General features: G+C 45.7%; 2 protein-coding genes across 5 annotated transcripts; both read left to right on the top strand.

Moving 5' to 3' along the window:
- Window positions 1–412: 412 nt before the first annotated feature.
- si:ch211-160o17.4 (homeodomain-interacting protein kinase 1) lies at window positions 413–11,685 on the top strand. 4 transcript variants are annotated; one of them, XM_027023075.2, is made up of 18 exons: window positions 413–498; window positions 651–780; window positions 1,878–2,566; window positions 3,016–3,389; window positions 3,726–3,849; window positions 3,971–4,090; window positions 4,354–4,440; window positions 4,536–4,720; window positions 5,034–5,184; window positions 5,463–5,649; window positions 5,877–5,995; window positions 6,242–6,364; window positions 7,773–7,930; window positions 8,381–8,503; window positions 8,822–8,950; window positions 9,098–9,312; window positions 9,436–9,554; window positions 9,891–11,685. In XM_027023075.2, the coding sequence occupies exons 3-18, from the start codon at window positions 1,880–1,882 to the stop codon at window positions 10,305–10,307; spliced, it is 3,318 nt and encodes a 1,105-aa protein (XP_026878876.2). In that variant the 5' UTR covers window positions 413–498; window positions 651–780; window positions 1,878–1,879; the 3' UTR covers window positions 10,308–11,685. The 4 variants fall into 4 exon arrangements, with proteins under 4 accessions (XP_026878876.2, XP_026878874.2, XP_026878878.2 ...); XM_027023073.2 differs by having other exon boundaries at window positions 7,770–7,930; XM_027023077.2 differs by lacking the exon at window positions 6,242–6,364.
- Window positions 11,686–13,764: 2,079 nt separating this feature from the next.
- On the top strand, window positions 13,765–16,168 carry b3galt6 (UDP-Gal:betaGal beta 1,3-galactosyltransferase polypeptide 6). The gene is made up of 2 exons (XM_027023089.2): window positions 13,765–14,062; window positions 14,501–16,168. Exon 2 carries the CDS (start codon window positions 14,511–14,513, stop codon window positions 15,513–15,515), a length of 1,005 nt encoding a protein of 334 aa, XP_026878890.2. The 5' UTR covers window positions 13,765–14,062; window positions 14,501–14,510; the 3' UTR covers window positions 15,516–16,168.
- The last annotated feature ends 3,533 nt before the right edge of the window (window positions 16,169–19,701 follow it).

The raw sequence follows: 19,701 nt of genomic DNA, 5'->3' as shown, positions 1-19,701 counted from the left end.
TGCTTTTGTGTTACTTTATGAGGTGACTAAACGACATGTACGCCAGACCATTCGGATATCTCCGCTTGGAGAAAGACTAGTGACCAATTAAATCTGCACATGGCTTGTCAGATTTATTACAACTCCCTTGCTAACCTAAATATAGCTTAGTTCCACACACAAGATGCGGACGTGAGTTTTTGTTCGTTTTAAACCACAGTTGACAAAAAAAAAAAAGTTATTTGATGTATATTTCCTTTCTCATACAGAATAACATTTTGGAGGTGAGTCACAAATCAAATTTTGTCATCTGAACTAGTTAGTTAGGTGGTAAAATGAGCGAAGCGATTCCGGCGCAGGCTGCTTACGGGCGTTTTCCAGTGACGGGGGGGGGGTTGCGCAACACCCAGTCTCGGTTCACGTTACAGAGCGCGGGGGAGGCGGGCGTCTCGCGCACGCCACATTCCGCGGACAGGAAGCTCATCTCGAGCAGCTGATAATCGGCCTTGCGATGTTCCGGTGAGGGGAGCTGGCGTCTGTTATGTTGGATTCAAGAGCTGTTTTTTAAGTATCACGGCTCGGGAGATTAAAAGAACATTCGGTGTGATTTCTGCCGTGGCCGCTGAACCGTATTTCTGCACTAATCGCCGTTTGTTTCGCCTGGTTTCTAGGCTTCTCCTGTGGGCCGGCTCCATGTCCTAGCTGCGTTAGCTAGCTGGCTAACAATGAAGGCCTAACCCAAAACCTGTGGGATTTAAACCTCTCTCAACTGGTCCACGCAGCGAGGACAAAGATACTCAGGTACACCTACCGCTGAAATGTTGTTCTGTGTCTGTATTACGCCTGGTAGGGATTTATTTATGGCAACATATTGTTGGAGCACCGAGGGTTATACGGAGTAGCAGCTAACGTATGCTATCCTGGCTAGCCTGGTATGGATGTAACGGCGGTGACGGAGTATGACACTTCGGGACATATCAGTGGTTGACTTTCATGTATGTCTATCTAAGCAAATCCGTTTGGGTTAGGCTAGTACGAGGCCTTTGGTAGTAGACACGGATAACGACGGAGAGTTCGGTGCTCTAGTGAAGGGTGGAGTCGTATTGTAGTTACTGTAAACACCCAGCGTGACGGTAAACCGAATGCTCGCTGTATGCACGCAGTACGTTTTTGAGAGAAGCGGCGAGTAGCTTACAAGCGATGTGTGTTTTGAGGAAATGTTCTGAAGGTATTGCAAAGCCTAGGCTGGAATGGTGTGATCGTTGTTGATTCATTTTACGTGCAAACTACGAACAAATGTATTGTGACGTTTTAGTCGGGGGATTTTTTTTTTTTTTGCACTAGCACACAGATACTACAATTTACATTTTGTTTGTATAGTGCTTTTAACAAAATACTGTCGCAAAGCAGCTTAACAGAGTCGGTCAAATCAGAGAATAGACAGTTAAATCAGACGGTTAAACGCTGCATGGAGTGAGAAAATTATGTTGACTGTGCATTTCAGTAAAGCTCTCACTCTACCGTCCCGCAGTGGACCATATTGTGTTTAAAGAATGTATTGATTTCAAGAGAATTAAGCATACGCATACGTTGCATTTTGTCGCGTTACACCTTTTATGTAATCGATGTGCTCTCTGATTATTTTATTTTTCTACACCTCCACACACTTCTACACTGTGATCTATAGCCCCTTTTTTATCAATTCGTAGTGGTCATCCTCAGATACTGGTGGATTTTTTTTCCCAGTGTATGGAGAAAGAAAATTAAATTGATCTGTGCATTTCAGTTAAGATCTCATTTCACCCAATGGGCAGTATTGTTCTTTACAACTGTAACGACTTCCACCGCCGTTAAATGACACACATCTTCTGACTCTGCCTCCCCTGTGTTATTCCTAGGCATGGCCTCCCAGCTGCAAGTCTTCTCTCCTCCGTCCGTGTCTTCCAGTGCCTTTTGTCGGGTGAAAAAGATGAAGGTAGAGAGCTGTGCATGGGATGCCTCCAGCGAGGGCTATGGCACAGGGGGCCAAGGCTATGGCTTCAACCCCGCCCCAGCCCTCCCGTTCAGCACCTCTGGTCTGGTTTTCCCCCCGGCCTCCCGGTGCCAGGTGGTGGTCCGTGCCGCCGACAGCACCGGGAACGTCCCACAGGGCTCAGCCCGGCGGGCGACCCACGCCATCCAGCACTCGGACTCCCACGCCTCCCGTGGCCAGCGGTACGGCGTGAAGAGGAAGCACGAGGAGGCGGAGAGGTCCGTGGAGGGCGGTAGCGGAAGCGGCAGTGTACAGATCCTGGAGGAGCTGTCGGCTCCAGCCTTCTCCACCCGCGCGGCTGGTGGCACCACGGCCCAGTCCATCCCTCACTCTGCCCCCACCACCAAGAGCAGCAGCTCCAACTGTGAAGGCGACTACCAGCTGGTCCAGCACGAAATCCTCTGCTCTGTGTCTAGCAGCTATGAGGTGCTGGAGTTCCTTGGTCGCGGTACATTTGGGCAAGTGGCCAAGTGCTGGAAGAGAGGCACAAATGAAATCGTGGCCATCAAAATCCTGAAGAACCATCCTTCATATGCACGTCAAGGCCAAATAGAGGTCGGTTGGTTGCAACTGAATCATGCAATCTTGTAGAGCATTGTTTCCCAGTCCTGGAATTTCTCTGCACAACACATTATAATGGCTGCATACATTGTAAACACACAACAAATTAATTACACATAATTATAATATGCTAATTAATGCATAATTGCACATACTTCACATAATTATAATATGCTAATTAACAAACTTGTCCTTACTTGGTCAGTAAGAGCAGAGGAAACACTAAAATGTCCAGGGATACTTTGCAGTCAGGGTTAGGAAATGTAGAGTTAAATGGTTAAACTGTATCCCTAGTAATTACTATTTACAACTAACTGATTATGTTGAATAGGTGCACTTTAGCAATTGTTACTTTTAATAGTCAACTGGATCTCTAGCATTCTTTTCAGTTTCAAATATTCATTGCATGTGCTCAGTTTACTAAATCCCTTTCTTCTCTCTAGGTGAGCATCCTGAACCGTCTCAGTGCTGAGAACGCCGACGAGTTCAACTTCGTGCGCTCGTACGAGTGCTTCCAGCACAAGGGCCACACATGTCTGGTGTTTGAGATGCTGGAGCAGAACCTGTACGACTTCCTGAAGCACAGCAAGTTCAGCCCACTGCCTCTGCGTCACATCCGTCCCGTACTGCAGCAGGTCGCCACAGCCCTCATGAAGCTCAAGAGCCTGGGTCTGATCCATGCTGACCTCAAGCCAGAGAACATCATGCTGGTGGATCCTGTAAGGCAGCCCTACCGCGTCAAGGTCATCGACTTTGGCTCAGCGAGCCACGTCTCCAAGGCAGTGTGTTCCACCTACCTGCAGTCCAGATACTACAGGTGAGGAAGAGGGTTTGAAACTAGGCAAGTGACCTGTGAAACCAATGCAGTTATTATTGCATACTATTGTGGATGGCGTACATTCCCCTGACACAATATTCTAATAATCACTTTAATGAATAATCAACTTACTTGGTTTTAATGTCGTATGTTTAATAAAAAAAAAAAGGAACTGCTCAAAATCATACACATGCTGTTATGAAAACATGAACGTTTATTTAATGTAATATTTTATTTTGTTTGTCAGTTTCTTTAAAACCTATTTGGTCATTTAGTGGGTAGTTGTGAACATGTAACTGAGTTTTGTAGCTTATGTCTACTTCTTCCAACCCACAGAGCTCCTGAGATCATACTTGGTCTGCCGTTCTGTGAAGCCATCGACATGTGGTCACTGGGCTGTGTGATCGCGGAGCTCTTCCTCGGATGGCCGCTGTACCCTGGAGCCTCTGAGTATGACCAGGTCTGGACGCCCAGTTCTGTCAAAGGACTCCATGCTTTTTGTTGTGGAAATAATGAACCCAGGTGCATGTTTTGGAACAGTCACACTGGATGTGCTGGAGTGGCCTTTTCTGTTTCCCCAGATCCGATACATATCTCAGACCCAGGGCCTTCCGGCGGAGTATCTGCTCAGCGCAGGCACGAAAACCACCCGCTTTTTCCACAGAGGGCCTGACTCCAGCTACCCACTTTGGAGACTTAAGGTAGGCTGTGGAATGGGCGTTTTTGTGTGTTTTGCTTCTGAGCTCCTCTTCATAGAGGGTGTGACTTCAGATATTAGCTGACTTGAAACGCATGACTTGATGCGTTTCACCTGCCTGGCCACCTCAAGAGTGTAGAGAGTATGTGATTACTCAACTCACTGTTGTCAGAGAGCCATTTTGTTACTGTGTAACATTACATAAATGGAGTTTGGAATGTCCACGTGTGTGTGTGTGTGTGTGTGTGCGTGCGTGTTCTTTAACAGACCCCAGCGGAGCACGAGGCAGAGATGGGTATCAAGTCTAAAGAGGCACGAAAGTACATCTTCAATTGCCTGGATGACATGATGCAGGTATTTAAAGCAAACTGTCCTAAAGCTGCTTGAAGAGTATATGTACAGGTCTCTATGCAGCTGTTGACCTTTGCCTTGGATGGACTCTTTCCCAGGTCAACCTGTCCTCTCACTTGGAGGGTACGGACATGCTGGCAGAGAAGGCAGACCGACGAGAGTTCATCGACCTGCTGAAGAGGATGCTCCGTCTCGATGCTGATAAGAGAATCACGCCCACCAAGACCCTGGGCCATCCCTTTGTCACCATGAGTCACCTACTGGATTTCCCTCACAGTGCCCAGTAAGGATACCAGGGGGCCGCTTGACTTGGTTGACTTTGGGGTGGTGGGGGGGTTTTGTGACAGAATGACCCAGTGTGATAGGAAGGATGTGGTTAAATCACAGCATTCCTTTTTGTGTGTGCAAAATATAATTCTTGTGTTCTGTGATAACTTCAAGGTTTCATTATTTTTTTAATAAAGGTTTAATATTTTCTGAAGGTTTTATATACCCACAGAAATGTGAAAGATTGTTGTAGAGCTGTTGAATTTGTCTGTCTATTTATTTATTTATTTATTTATCCATTTATTTATTTTGTCTTTTGCTTGTTTTAGTGTGAAGTCTTGCTTCCAGAACATGGAACTGTGTAAGCGGAGGAGCAGTACCTATGACAACAGCAAGGCCCTCTTTGCTGCTAATGCTGTTCCCAGCACTGCAGGCAACCTGACCGTGACCTTCAGCAGCCAGCTCAACCAGAACAACCAGGTGCAAATCATCTGCTGATCTGGGATCTGATAGCTCCTCCATAGGCACCAGCTATAGAGTGTAGTGTGCTAAAGCAGAATTGACCTGGAAACGGTAGACCTGATCTGAGGAATGCTGTAGATATGGGTCTTAGTCTTGTTTTAAGTTATCATGGCTGCAAGGAGATTAGATGACGAGACTTGTTGACTGTCTGTCTGTGTGTCTGTCTATAAATGAGAGTAGGTTCTGTGTGCATGTCTTGATGTGAGATAAAAGTCTTTTATTTGTTCTCATTTCAGGTTCCCTCAGCTGGAGGAGCAGTTCCTCTCCTCAACTACCAGCCAGCCCTTTATCAGCAGGCCACGATCAACATCCCTGGGCTGGCCCAGTCCAGCCTCCCCCTGCAGAGCCGCCCGCCTCAGCTATGTGGTCAGTCGGAGCCCTTCCAGCAGACCCTCATCGTCTGCCCACCCACCACCATACAGGGTAAGGAGACCCGGGAAACACCGAAACCAAGTCGGCTTGTTTATGGTGGGCGTCGTAATGGCTAGGGCCTTGCAATGGATACGAAGGCTCGATATTCATGGGATGTTCAGTCTTTTCAGGTGTTCTTCAAACCTGACCATGGATTGCCGTCCCTGCTAAAAAATAAAAAATAAAAATCTGCTTCAGCTCGGGAAAGGCCTGATGAGCTGTCTGTGTTTTTCTTGAAGGGCTGCCATCTTCCAGTAAGTCCTCCAGCTATCCTGTGAGAATGGAGAATGGTGTCCCTGTTGTCCAGCAGAGCCAGAACTCGCAGGCTCTCCAGCTTCAGCCAGGCATGCTCGCCCAGGTAAGGCTGTGTGTGCACGTGAGCGTCTTTCACTGTCAGCCCCAATGGCCCACGTCTTAACTCCGAAGCTTCTGAAACGCTGCTGTTTTTGCTGATGAAGTGGCAGAAAGGAGGGTGTGTCATTGCACAGTGACACGCGATGGCCGATGACGGTGCCTCCGTGCGGTCTTCGACCCTTTTTGGGACCTTTTCTAACTTACCCCTCCCTCCCTCCCCACCCCTCCATGGGGGGAACCTCCTCCGCAGGGCTCCTGTACGCCGCTGATGGTGGCCACCTTGCATCCCCAGCCGTCTCAGTACCCACTGCCCCTGGCGCTGGGCTGCGGGGCAGGAAGGCCGTCCCTTCTGGAGCAGACAGCCACCGTGCTGGTAAAGAGAGACCCACCTAGGAGTCTTCCACTAACACTTTCATGCCCCTCCTCTCCCCCTTGCTCTCACTTACATGGTGTTTGCAAACACCCTACCGCCCCCTTTCATTCTACAGTTCTCTCCAGCTTTCTTTCTCCTGCCTCCCTCTGCTCTTCCTGCACTTGTTTTTCCTTTCTCTTTATTTTCAGCTTGTCTTTGTCGTGAACCTCTCCGGTTTTCTCTTCTTACTCTCCTTGCGCGCGCGCTCTCTCTCTCTCTCTCTCTCTCTCTCTCTCCTCTCTCTCTCTCGTTCTGTCTCTTTATTCTCTCCCCCCCCCCCCACCATCTTCCGTTCTCTCTCAGCGCAGGTCTTCTCCAGGCATGGGACGCATGTGCCGACTCGCCCGTTTTGCTGCTTGCAGCTTCTCGTGCCCCTCCCCCACAAACCCCTACCCCCTCTCCTCTCTTGCCCCCTCCTCTCAGGGGAGGAAGGTCACCTCGCCTTCACCCACAGCTCAAAGACGCTCACTGCCCTCCCTCTTCTCTCCCTCATAGCCCTGTCTGCCCACAGGTCTACCAGCCTCATCTCTGTTGTCATAGACATGGCTCTCGTTTTCTCTCTCTCTCTCTCTCTCTCTGTGTGTGTGTGTGTGTGTGTGTGTGTGTGTGTGTGTGTGTGTGTGTGTGTGTGTGTGTGTGTGTGTGTGTGTGTGTGTGTGTGTGTGTGTGTGTGTGTGTGTTTTATATATTTATATATATATATATATATATATATATATATATATATATATCTCCAGATATCTATCCAGATTGCTCTCTCTGTGAACTTGTACTTTTTACAGTTGTACTTTTCACACTGTTTTAACAGCTAGTGCTTCTCCAACAGGTCGATGGACTTTGACCACATGCTCTCTCTCCCCTCCTCACCCCTCCCCTTTCTGTATTTAAAGGCTTTGTAGAAGGTTTTTGCACGGTGTGCTGCCTTGGCTTATAAACTTTTATAAACCTACGCGTGCGCTTCGGCAAAGCTGAGGGCTGATTTGTTGTTGTCGTCGGTTTTGTTTTTGTTTTGTTTTCCTGAACAGAATAGCAGCATTGTTGTGCTGTGGCAGATTGTCGAGTTTGGGCTGTGCTTGTCTGAGTAAGGCTGTGCTCATACTGCCTGTGTGTTTTGAGCATGCTGGTTGACTGCAGTGTCATTCCAGGACCCATTCATACCGTCATTAACTGTGCTGCATTCATTCTTGTGCACCCGATCCTTCCTTCAGCTCCAACATGCCCTTTTTTTTTTTACTGTCACAGAGATTTACTGTCACTCTCAAAATGCTAACCTGTAGTATACGATTTCAGGCAATATAGTGTAATGTTTTCCCTATTAAAGTGGACTGGCATCTGCTAAAGTGTGTGTTTGTGTGTGTACTCTCAGCAGGCCTGGCAGACGGGCACGCAGCAGGTTCTCCTCCCCTCCGCCTGGCAGCAGGTGCCAGGCATGGCTCTGCATGGTGCAGGCACTGCGCCCGCCCTCAACGACTCACCCCTGGAGACTGTCCTTTCAGATGGCTCTGCGCATCAGACGCCCGCCTGGAGGTAGGCGCGGCGCGGCCATGTGTCGAGAATAGCAAGCCGCTGGGTTTTCTTCTGGGAGAGGGGGCTTAGTTGGAGAGTGAGAAACAGACTGTGAAGTGTCAGTGGAGAGAGAAAGTTCTGCTTCTGGATGCCTGATAGGGTGGAGTCTGAAACGGTGCAGGCGGATACAGTTGTCGCCCTTTGTGTGTCCTGATGTATCCTTTTGTGTCCTGATTACTGAAATTGTACACATGCAGGACTGGTTCTGTCATTCTTACACTGAATAGCTTCTCACTTAGCACTTAGAGAACCAAATATGAAGACGATCCAGCAATTATGTCCCTAGTGTATGTGTTGACATGTGATGTCACTTGGCTGTCTCATTTCAGGGAATACCCCTTTTAGGATGCTTATTTTTTGGAAAGCCCTTGTGAAAGTCCCTTGTCTAATGGTTTGTTTGGCTCTCCCTAGGGCATCCCACAGTACCGTTCTACAGCAGAACCCTCATGTTCTGGACTCCACACACTCTCTTGGCCAGGGAGTGTCTGGTGCCATTCGATCGTCCCAGAGCAAGAAGACCAAGCCTCGCGCTGGGTACGGGCCTGACGAGTCTTCACATAAGACTGATTCACATTTACACCCCTGATGAGACTGAATCTCATCAGACTTATTCACTGACGAGACCAATTCACATCCTCCCCCTGTTTATGGCTGTCTAATGAGTTAGACTGATATAAAATCTGAACAACAGAGTCAGTGTTTCAAAGGGGTTTTTAATTTTGATTGGTTTGTTTTTATTTATTTATTTATTTTATGATTTAGACTTGGAATTCAAAAAACTAATTTCTATTAGAATTTACACAAGCTTTCCACAAAAGTACATGGCTCATTAGATCTCTTGATTTATTGCAGTGGTCCTTCCTACACCGCTGCCTTTTCCCAGCCAATAGTCATTTCCGACACACCTAGCCCAGCCATCAGTGTCATCACCATCCATAGTGATTCTGATGACGAGGACGAGAGGAAGTTCCATCCTGCCAGGTGAGGTCACTACCTGTTTTGCTTAATACAGGAGGTGTCGTGTTTCCTCTCCATCTCCTATGAACAAATTTTAATGTTATCTCTGAGAAGTCAGCTTGCGTTGGGTGTATAAATAACTATCTTGTTCTTTTTGTTTTTGACTGGTAGCTGTGGACCCAGTCAGAGAGCCAACGTTATCAGCTGTGTGACGGTGCATGACTCGGACTCCTCCAACGCTAGCCCCCTGACCCCCCTGCCCCGGAATGGGCCCTTGGTAGCTCAGCATTCCCGGCTAGCAAAAACTCTAGCGATAGTTGCCCCTTCAGTGAAAACACAGTCAGGGGTACCAGCCAGGGGCTCATTGTCAGCCAGACTGCCTGCAGGTGAGCGCAGTGTCACTTTGTCTATGTAAGCCAGAGTAGTCTTCTCCGCAACAGTGGCCGAAGTGTACCGGCTGTCGTAAAAGTTCGTTTTAAATGCGCAGATTATTGTTATGCCGTGTGCAGGAGTACCACAGAGTTCCTACGTCAAGCCTAAGAGGACAGCCACGCGGCAGCCGTGCAGCTCAGGGGAAAGCATCGCTCACCAAGAGCCCAGCAGCTCCCAACCACTTAACCTCAGCCAGGTGAGCTTAGACCTCCGTGTAACGGAGAGCCATCTTTCACAGTCTACACAGTCATCTCCCTTCCTCTGTTAATCCGTGTAGTTGTTGTGTTCCAAACCACTTCCTGCTTCCTGTATATGTGTAATTACACAGGGCATGAAGTAATGGCTTCTGCCTCCTGGGTGGTGCAGCGTATGTTGAATAAGTAACCATTTGCACTTCGTTAATTGAGGCTCTTTTTTGACCAGGCTCATAGCAGCATTTTTGACATCAGTTTTATTCTTTCTTTTTTTTTTTTTTTACATATTTTTAATGTTAACGGAAATAGAAATGAATAATGTCCTTTGCTTCATGCAGACCGGGGTCTCATCATCTCAAGACCACACTAGTGGCTCTTCGCTGCGCCGACAGCAGACCTACCCGCCTTCCTCTTCCCAGTACCGCCTCCAGGAGGCCCTGCCATTCACCAGCGCCCCCAGCCTGTACACGTACCCCGCCTCTGCTGCACTGGCCTCCGCCTCCCACACCGTGGAACAGCTCCTTGTCCAGGGCTCCTCCCCTTCCATACATGTCCCGCCCACCAGTCACTATGCAGCCAGTCTTATCCCAAAAGACTCGGTGGGTGGCGTGGTACACGCACTGCCCCCCCACTACCAACAGCACTTCCCTACTCATCCCTATGTTGGCACAAACACCAGCACCACTAGAGGAGGCGGAGCCTATGGAGGCTATCAGCTCAGTCCTAGGAGAGTTGCTCAGTATCCATACATATGAGGATACACATTAGAGAAGCACCTGAGGCTGTTACCGTATAGGACCACGTCCTCAGACTTCACTCTCCATAGACTTGCCATTGAAACTGCTGCGACATTTAACTATTTAATTGAACTATTTTAGATTTTTTTTTTTTTTCCTTTCTTTTTTTATGGTTGATATTTAGAAATATTATATTTTACCATTCTCTATTTGTATCCTTCATTGGAAAGTCCTGCTATTTGTTAGGGTTAAGTTTATTTTCTTAGCACAAGAAATGTGGTGACATGGTGTTTAGAAATGACATTCTTTAGCAATAGAGAAACACTATTGAAATGCTGACAGACAAGGACATCAGAATCCAGGCCCAGCACACCCTTGTACTTCTCTCTGTAATACTAAACCTCCACACTAACTCTCCAATCCACTTTTGACCCATTTTAGTCTCGTTTTAATGTTTTGTGATTTTTTTGTTTTGTTTTTAGTTGTCTCTTTTAAAAAAAAAAAATCATTTTAAATTATGTTCCACCATGTTGGCTTTTACTTTACTGAAAGATGTGCATTGAAGTGACTGAAAAGTTTGGAGGGACAAAAGGGGAAAAAAGAAAAGGAGTATGTCCATAGCCCCTGTGGCTTCATTATTTAAGTCGCGTGTTAGATAAATCAAAGAAAAGGTAGACTCGTAGGACGCATGTTGTGCTGAACGTAAACTGATAGAAATCAGATGATGATGATTTGGTTTTGTCTAGTTGTTTTTATCTTGTCGAAGTCCATGAATTGCTCTTTGAAAAAAAACTGTGATCATGTCAAAGCCAATGGATATGTACTTACTAGAACTTCCCTCTGCCTTTTTTTTTTTTTTTTTTCTCCTTAAGACATCAGGAAAAACGGCAGTTATATTCTGTCGATCTATTTCCTGAACTGACGAGCTGTTAGGGTTGGGGTTTTGTTTTTTTGTTTTTTTGTTTTGGTGCTGTTACGAGTAGAATTAACTTTGCAGGATGAGCTACCTGACACCAAAAAAACACCTGTCAAACATCAGGGCTCGGTGTTGGTGAACTTTTGAGCACTTTTTGATGTCACATACCCCCCCGCCCTAGAAGGATAAGCTTATAATGAAGCAGCTGATGTTATGCGGTGACCCAGCACTGGTTTGGCACAACCCTTTGCAAATTCGTTTTCTTTGCTCAAAAGTACACTGGCTAAACTATATGGTCTTACTTGTTCTACTCTGAATAAGATAATGTGCCTTGACAGTCTTTCTCTGGCTGTTTGGCAGTGCTTTTTGAAGTCAAGATTACGTTCTCTCATCGACCATGGAAAGTACTGTATGCATTTTGTAATGTAGAATTATGAAAGTACATCAAAAGACCATCAAATAAACAACAATTCCATTTAACTTTCCTCTTCTGTGCTTAGAAATACAAGTGGTGGTGGTTAGTTTATTTTTAAAGCTGGTATCTTTGGTCAAGGTTTTGACCCTTTTGTTTTGAACGTCCTCCCATACTGAACTCGGATTAAGGAAGAATGTCTGTCTGGATTTGCAAGCAACAAAACAAATAGATATTCGATATGAATAGTTTTTAAACCAAATCAACTTTAATTCTGTAAGTATAATTATCTCTGGATGCAGCAATACCACGTCCAGCTGCTTTAGAGTATCAACATCCACTGCTTGCTTTTCTTCTTTGGTTTCTTCATGGTTCGGTAGATGTTTGAAGTTGCCATTTTGATTGTAACCAACGACAAGAGTCTTTTTGGCTGCTGTGTTTTGTATGTGGACCCACTTTGACTCCTGCACTGTGTTTTACCATACAAACTGAAGGGCAGTCAGTATTATTATTAGCCCTGCAACAAAATTAAAACAACAGGGGCTGTTGTCTCAGAAAGCCACAGTCCTAGAGTAAGTCTGAAGACCATCATGCCTGCCTAAGCTGAGCAGTGGAATCTTCCCAGTAACCTGGCGCGTGGACTCCGTGTGGGCTTTTTCCAGCGCGTTCCTCAGCTGAGCCAGTTTGCTGCAGCAGGTTGTTGCTGTTTTGCTCCGTGTAGCAAGTGAGCTGGTTTTGCGTGCTCTGTGACAGCTCCTCCCTCATCTGAATCATTGTTCCCAAACATGACATGACCTGCCTGGGCTCCTGAAATTAAATTGGCGTGACAGGAGAACATATCCTTCGCTGTTTGCCTCCATCATCAGTATTACTGACAACAGTTTGGAGACTCCAAATAATAACAGGTTCCTTATGGAAAGTGATATTCAAGCTGCATAATTAAACCCTAAAACAGAGCCACCTGTCTCATCGGTATGCAGTTCGTTACAGTGCTAGCTAAATCATTGGGGTGGATCTCGTGCTTTTCCACCAGCTGGTACGACCTGTCTCTCAGTGATGGGCTTCTTCAGTTCCTCTTTCAGAGCGAGCAGGTCTGCTGTGTTCTGCAGAGCTAGTTCTGTCCTGTCCTGCTTTCTTGTGGGCTTGGCATAGTTTCACTTCTGTTTCCTGAGATGGGTAGAGAGATGGTGGGAAAACACTTTTAACTCAGGACTTTGTTTCTCTCACACGCACAAAAAAACAACTTTAAATGCACCAATTTTCCTGTAAGTATGAATTTGACTGACATCCATACAGTTAGGTTATACCTATACATGTATATGTATGTAATACGTAATTGTAAAGTGAATGATACCTTGACGTACAGGACAAAGGTCTTTATCGCCTCCTTGATCTGGATCTTTTTCTGTGCCAGAGCCTCTTTTCTTGTTGTCTGGGAACAAAGGTTCATGTTAAACTCCTAAAAGACAAAGATGTGCTGTCAGTGCTAGTGAGCGGTTCACCTGGCTAATGACATGTTCTCAGACTAACCATACACAATCCTTGACATTTTCACGATGCCTTCAGATTGTAATAGACTCCAGATTGCACATGCACACAGGGATGACAGTTCTCTGTCAGGTACAGAGCCTCTCAAAGGGTGTTTAGTCCGCTCCTCTCTGCGCCTCTGAATGAGTCGGTTAGCAGGGGAGAAAGGATCCTCACTATGTGGGTCAGTGTTTCTGTAACTAATCAATTGCACAAAGCTCACACTTAACAAGATTCTTAACCTAAATATAATCCACTTTCTTAGTTTGGATCTTCTTACAATAAGTCGTTTTTGAGGTTGTCCGCAAATCCACTTTTAAAATAATTGACCAGGTCCTCTGTACTCTTCTTTTCATCCATCATTTGATGTTTAGCTGTTTCAGACTAATTATGAACAAATACCAAAGGTAGCATGCATAATAAAAGAACCCTAGCAACTAGTGGTCAATCATTGACCAGAGAGGCCAATGAGACTGCATTTGACACCACGAAAAGATACACAGCTACACAGGGAAAGCTAAGCGGCACCTCTACATCTAAATGCTTTCTGATTGGGCTCTGCCGTCCACTAGGTGTCGCTGTTTTGAAACGTTGTTCTAGTTTACCGCCTGCGTCATCAACGGCGTACCGCTGTCAAGATTATTGTGGCGAGCGGTGTCGTTAGCTGTCGCTAACTGTGTTTGGAAGAAATGACGTGAAACGTTATTGAGCAATTGTATCATCTGACTGTATTTCGAGCCTTCTGGCAGATGTAGATCGAATGTACAGGCATTGTGCAGCAAGGAAATAAAGCGGCATTGCTAAGTAGCTGTGTATATTCTGATTCAGGCTTAGCAGGCTAACTGGCTAGCAGGGATGTTCGTAGGAAAATCATAACCGCCTACAGGGTTCAGTGCCGCAGCTGTCCACTAACGTTCGGTAAGACTCATACTTCACTGTCTCCGTTATGTCTTTTCCATTCCTGGTGACAGGCATTAGCAACGCTGTCTAGCTAAATAAGAGCGTCTGAAATTCAAGACCGAGTCATTACACTGACTGGTGACAGGGGTTTCTAATGGTTTCTGGTTATGTTTTAGGTGTGACTGACTCGCCTTTTGTTTCTGCTCATTTAATTATCTAGTGGTACCACGGGACTTGATTTCGAACCTTAGATCAGTGTGAAATTCCGTTTTTAATAAAGTCACCGTAAAGTCCGATGACTGTTATGACGGAACACATGCTGGCAAGCTAGAACTTGCAAAAATGATGACCTTTCGATGTTTTGTGTCGTGTATTTACTTTACAGTACTATACGCATTTGTGACAGCTGTTTTTTTGCGAACGTAGTGTGACGTCTTTTACTTCTTTTGGTTTCAGCTGTAACATCATGAATTTTGTCCGTCTTGTGTGCCGCCACAAAACTGCCCTGGCCCTTGGCGTCCTTTGCTGCTTCGCCGCAGTCCTTCTCTTCCTCGCTAAATGCACCTCGGAGACGTTGAAGCCGGCTGAGATGCCGGGCAGAGCGCCAAGGGCTGAACCTCGGCGTGACCACCTGCCCACGGCACCGGCACCCAAGGAGCACTCGGCCTTCCTGGTGGTCCTCATTACCACGGGGCCCAAGTACACCGAGCGCCGCAGTATCATCCGCAACACCTGGCTGGCCAAGGTGCAACCAGACGTGCTTGCCCGGTTCGTCATCGGCACCGAAGGCCTGCCGCCCGAGGACCTGCAGAGCCTGACCGCAGAGCACGGCCGCCACCGTGACCTCCTCCTCCTCCCGGATCTCCACGACTCCTACGAGAACCTCACCCAGAAGCTCATTCACATGTACTCTTGGCTGGACCAGAAGGTGGACTTCAGATTCGTTCTGAAGGCCGACGACGACACCTTCGCCCGCCTGGACCTGCTCAAGGAGGAGCTGAAGGAGAAGGAGCCCCGTCGCCTCTACTGGGGCTTCTTCTCGGGACGCGGCCGAGTCAAGACCGCCGGTAAGTGGAAGGAAAGCACGTGGGACCTCTGCGACTATTACCTCCCGTATGCCCTGGGTGGCGGCTACGTGCTCTCAGCGGACCTGGTGCACTACGTGCGCCTCAACGCTGCCTTCCTAAAGACTTGGCAGAGCGAGGACGTGTCGCTGGGCGCATGGCTTGCCCCTGTCGACGTGAAGCGCCTACACGACCCGCGCTTCGACACGGAGTATAAATCACGGGGCTGCAGCAATAAGTACCTGGTGACGCACAAGCAGAGCTTGGAGGACATGCTGGAGAAGCACCAGACGCTGCAGAGGGAGGGGCACCTGTGCAAGGAGGAGCTGAAGCTCCGCCTCTCATATGTTTACGACTGGAACGTACCGCCCTCCCAGTGCTGCCAGCGCAAAGACGGCATCCCCTGACTCCAGACTCCGATCCCCTCGACAACAACACGCTATCGTTGCTATTTATTTATTTATTTATTTATTTATTTATTTAACAGTGTTGTTTACATGTCACAAACCACATGGACGCTTTGGAGGGTGTTCCATAGAGAATGTAAACTTATGAGAGACTGAGAAATGAAATATGGCATAGCTGAGTTTCTCTTCCTTACTGAGCTGTTCGCTACCTGGATGTAGAGAATTATGTGAGAAGCCCTTTGAGATCACAGATTTGGCATGCTGTATGGCCTTAAGACCCAAACCTGATCACCGCTGAATGTCCTGTCAAACACTCTCTTTTGCACACTAACAAATAATCTACTTTAGAGTAACATTGCTGTGCCCACACACAATGAGCCATTTTATGCATGCCATATGTTTTGCCATACTTGAAGGCTGCTGATGTGAGCTGCCTGTTCAGTTGTTAGAGAGAAGCAGGCAATGTTGTGTAAATGACCAGAACTGGCTTATTCTGCTTTACCTGGTACAAGAAGGCTGTTTATTTTATGCTAAAATCTTTTTATCATCAGTATTTCATGTCACTGTACCCAGTTAATAACATCTTTAGATGCTACAAGTGAGCAGTAGATTATACCTCTGTGATTTTATTAAATGTTTTTTGTTACATGATGCATCTGGTCGTGACCTCCTTATTTTATTATATTTCTTATGGGTTTTTTGCTGGTCCACGTAGAGGGCTGGCCTAGAAGAGGCATTGTTGCTCCCTGACTGACCAATCCCTTTTGATAAAACACATGGGTCTCAGTGCTCCTGCAGTAGCTAGGTAGCTACCTAGGTTTCTTAATCAGCAGTACACGCAAAGGGGTTAGCAGACAGCTATAAATTCTGTTCTCTGTTTATTTGTATTATCACATAATGTAATTAGGTAAATGTCTTGTAATTTGGGACATTGGTGATTAAATTACATGGAAATGATAAGGATAACTATTATTAATCTAGATTACAATGTGTTGTGGTTTACTCGGGGGGGGGGGGGGTTCACAGGACTAGAAAACAACTCAAAATTACTAACGCATATTTATTATCTAGTCTATATAAAATGTCAGTTATATTGTAACATTTAACATTTCTCACTGGAGAAGTGATTTGGGTAAATCCTACATTATAGTAGTCCTATTTTCTCAATTTTGGCAGTCTTGTCTCCGCAGCCAAGCTGAGAGCTCAGGCTTCAGGCCTCCGGCCACTTGAAGTATAACCGATGGTCATGATCGCATTGAGAGTGCATTAAAATAAAGTTTTGGTCGGGGTGCAGACAAAAGACATTCCCAGAAATAATCTTTCTGAATCATTTCACTTTAACGGTATATTTGTATTGCAAGAGAGAGTTCTAGGTTGCAGCTAAACCTTATTTGCAGCAAAGTCTGATGAAAGGCCAGGTACTCCCGCACAACTCAGAATGACCGTTGGCACAACTATTTCAAAAACTTTGCTAAACCCTTAATGCAACATAGTTATAGTAGAACCTGAATTATTTTTATAGGAATTATTTATGTAGAAAAGCAGCAGTTCATCAAAACAAGGCATTGATTACGGTCAGATCAGGGTGGTCGGGATGCTCAAACCATGGAAAAATCAAGTGATTTGTATCCAGGGCTTATTTGCATATTCCAACCCTCTGCAATATCACTGCAAATGGAAATATCACAATAATGATCAGCAAATCAAGGCATGTAGAATGTTGATTACCTCACTAGAGCAAAACCTGAGAACCTTCACCGCTGTCCACTTGTACGTCAGCTGACAATTGCTTTGGTCTGACTTTTCATGAAGGGCTGTGGCGTGTTGTGGGCCGTTCACAGTGGGAAGCTTTCATCTCTCCCGCAGCTCCTGTAATGCTCCAGCTCACGTCTTCCCAAACACCAGACCCCTTCACTCTGACCAGGGTTGAAGTCATTTTCCATTCTATTCTCACACTTTAGCTGCCTTTGGCATTATTATCTGAAGGGCTCTGTTGGCATCAACTGTTAGGTGCTTATAGCACAGTAAAAGTTATGGAAATGACACATTATCATGTAGGCAAATGTACCTTGTTGAGGAAATGACCTGGTGTTATGGCCTCGTACAAGCCATAGCGCCAGAAACGGTGATGAGTTCAATCTTTTGTCAAGAGTTAAATTTGTAAAACCAAGTATATTATGGAGTATGAATATTGGTCAAATGTTTTGCTATATTTACAGGTGCCCCAAAGGCAATAGAAGAGTAATACTTCTTGAATGGTTTGTGTATTCAGTAGCATATACGAATTGCTAAAATTAACATTATTTAATGGAGTACCTTAAGGACGCTGGATAATAAACAAATGGGTAATTTTTCAGGCACTCTATAATCCTGGCCCTGGACTAGAAAGTTCTTTAATCCCCAGTGACGGTGTTTTCTAAGAACAGCCCTAATTTTTGTGCTGGAAAAACCAGGCTGTATTCACCAGCTGTAGCTCACTAGAAGTTCCTGGAGTAGTCCTCTGTGGCAGGGAGATTTCAGAACAGGGTCCTTTGATGAGGTCATCCTGGCGTTCCATTGTCTGCTGGTACTCGGTAGTGTCTGATAACAGAAATGGAACAGAGAGTCTTCGTTCATGTTAAACTCAGGCCCTTCAGTCTTTTATTGATATCGTGTCTCACAGATAATTATAAGAACTGGAATAAAACGTATACGGGTACTTCTGTGTATATTCTCAAGGAAATCACCATCAGATGGGGAATGAAAGAAGAGCAAAGGAAAAATTAACTAACCATTTCAGAATCTTTTCCTCTGGTTTTTGATTAAGAAATTATTAGCTACAATAAGCCTATTATTAGACAAAGTAATGATAGATTTGAATATAATAAAATGGACATCATTGGGGAAAAAACGGAATTAACAAAGCCTCAGATATGACTTTTTCTCCAGTAGATGTTGCAAAAAAAGTGTACAACAGCAATACAAAAGGTTTTGAAGTTTGATTTCAGCCAAACTCCTTACTAATTTGTCCATATAAGTAAAAGAAAACTCTATTATGGTCATGACATATTACACCTGGAGGGGTTGTATATTTTTTTACAAAATGTTCTGAGTTGTCATTCTATTTGATTACAAAATTCCAGCATACACAAATTATAAATTTTTTCCCCAAACTAAGCAAAAAGCATTGATTTAATCCCTCTGCACATTGAAACCCAACACAGAGTATGAATAGACTTACCTGTGTTGACCAGCAGTAGCATAGATTTCAGTTCAACTTTGTGGAGGACACCGCGCACACCACCCAACCTAACACATTATATGAGTAGTGTAGGTGGGAATTATTTGGGGGGGGGGGGGGGGGGGGCACGTCCATCTCCCCCGTCCCCCTCCCAAACTACGTCTGTGTTGGGCAGTATAAAAGCGTACTGTTCTTTCCACAGGAGTTACAAACGCATGCAAACACACCAAGCTGGGAATCTTGGTTGTACTGTGGACAGTTTGCATGGAAATGCCTAGAAGCATTAGCAGAGGTATATAATGACGTTCCCCAGCTAAACACGCCTTTGGCAGCAGGAGAAAGGGAGACGAATCACATTTAAGATGGAACAGATGGTGAAGTGACATTAGAAGCCCACTTCAGCCAGTACATGCTGACACGCCATTCAATTCCCCAGAGTCAAACGAGGCATTGGTGAATTTATATTAATCTAAATGATTCAAATTTATTCTTCCAGTTATATAATACCCAATTATTATTTCTATTCAGTTCCCAGAAATGCCAGTGATCCTCATCTTACTATCCACACCGCCCCAAGTTTCTCTTTGCAGCAGTAGCAAAGAGGGCCTATCACACTCTTTATGCAGTGCAGGAACATCAGCTGTGCTGTCATATAGGGGGTCTGGATAGGACACGTGAGAGCCAGACAGACACGCTCAGACAGGCTTCCATTCAAACCGAAAAAAGTGGCTGCCAGAACAGGCAGACGACGGGTGACTGCTCCATATGTGTTCATCTCCGTGCCAAGGACGTCACTGATAGTCCTTCTTGAAATATCAAAGTGTGATTAAGCAGGAACAGGGCACAGACACTTGTCTAATACAGGGTATCCATTACATGCTGCATGATTTTGATAGCTGCCAATTGTCTTAGAATTATGTCATCCACTGATGCGTGCATTACCGTTGATTAATATAGCAATGCTCA

The sequence above is a fragment of the Electrophorus electricus genome, chromosome 20 (genome assembly GCF_013358815.1).
Source record: "Electrophorus electricus isolate fEleEle1 chromosome 20, fEleEle1.pri, whole genome shotgun sequence".
In the NCBI taxonomy this organism is placed as follows: Eukaryota; Metazoa; Chordata; class Actinopteri; order Gymnotiformes; family Gymnotidae; genus Electrophorus; species Electrophorus electricus.
This window is presented reverse-complemented; position numbering and strand designations above follow the sequence as displayed.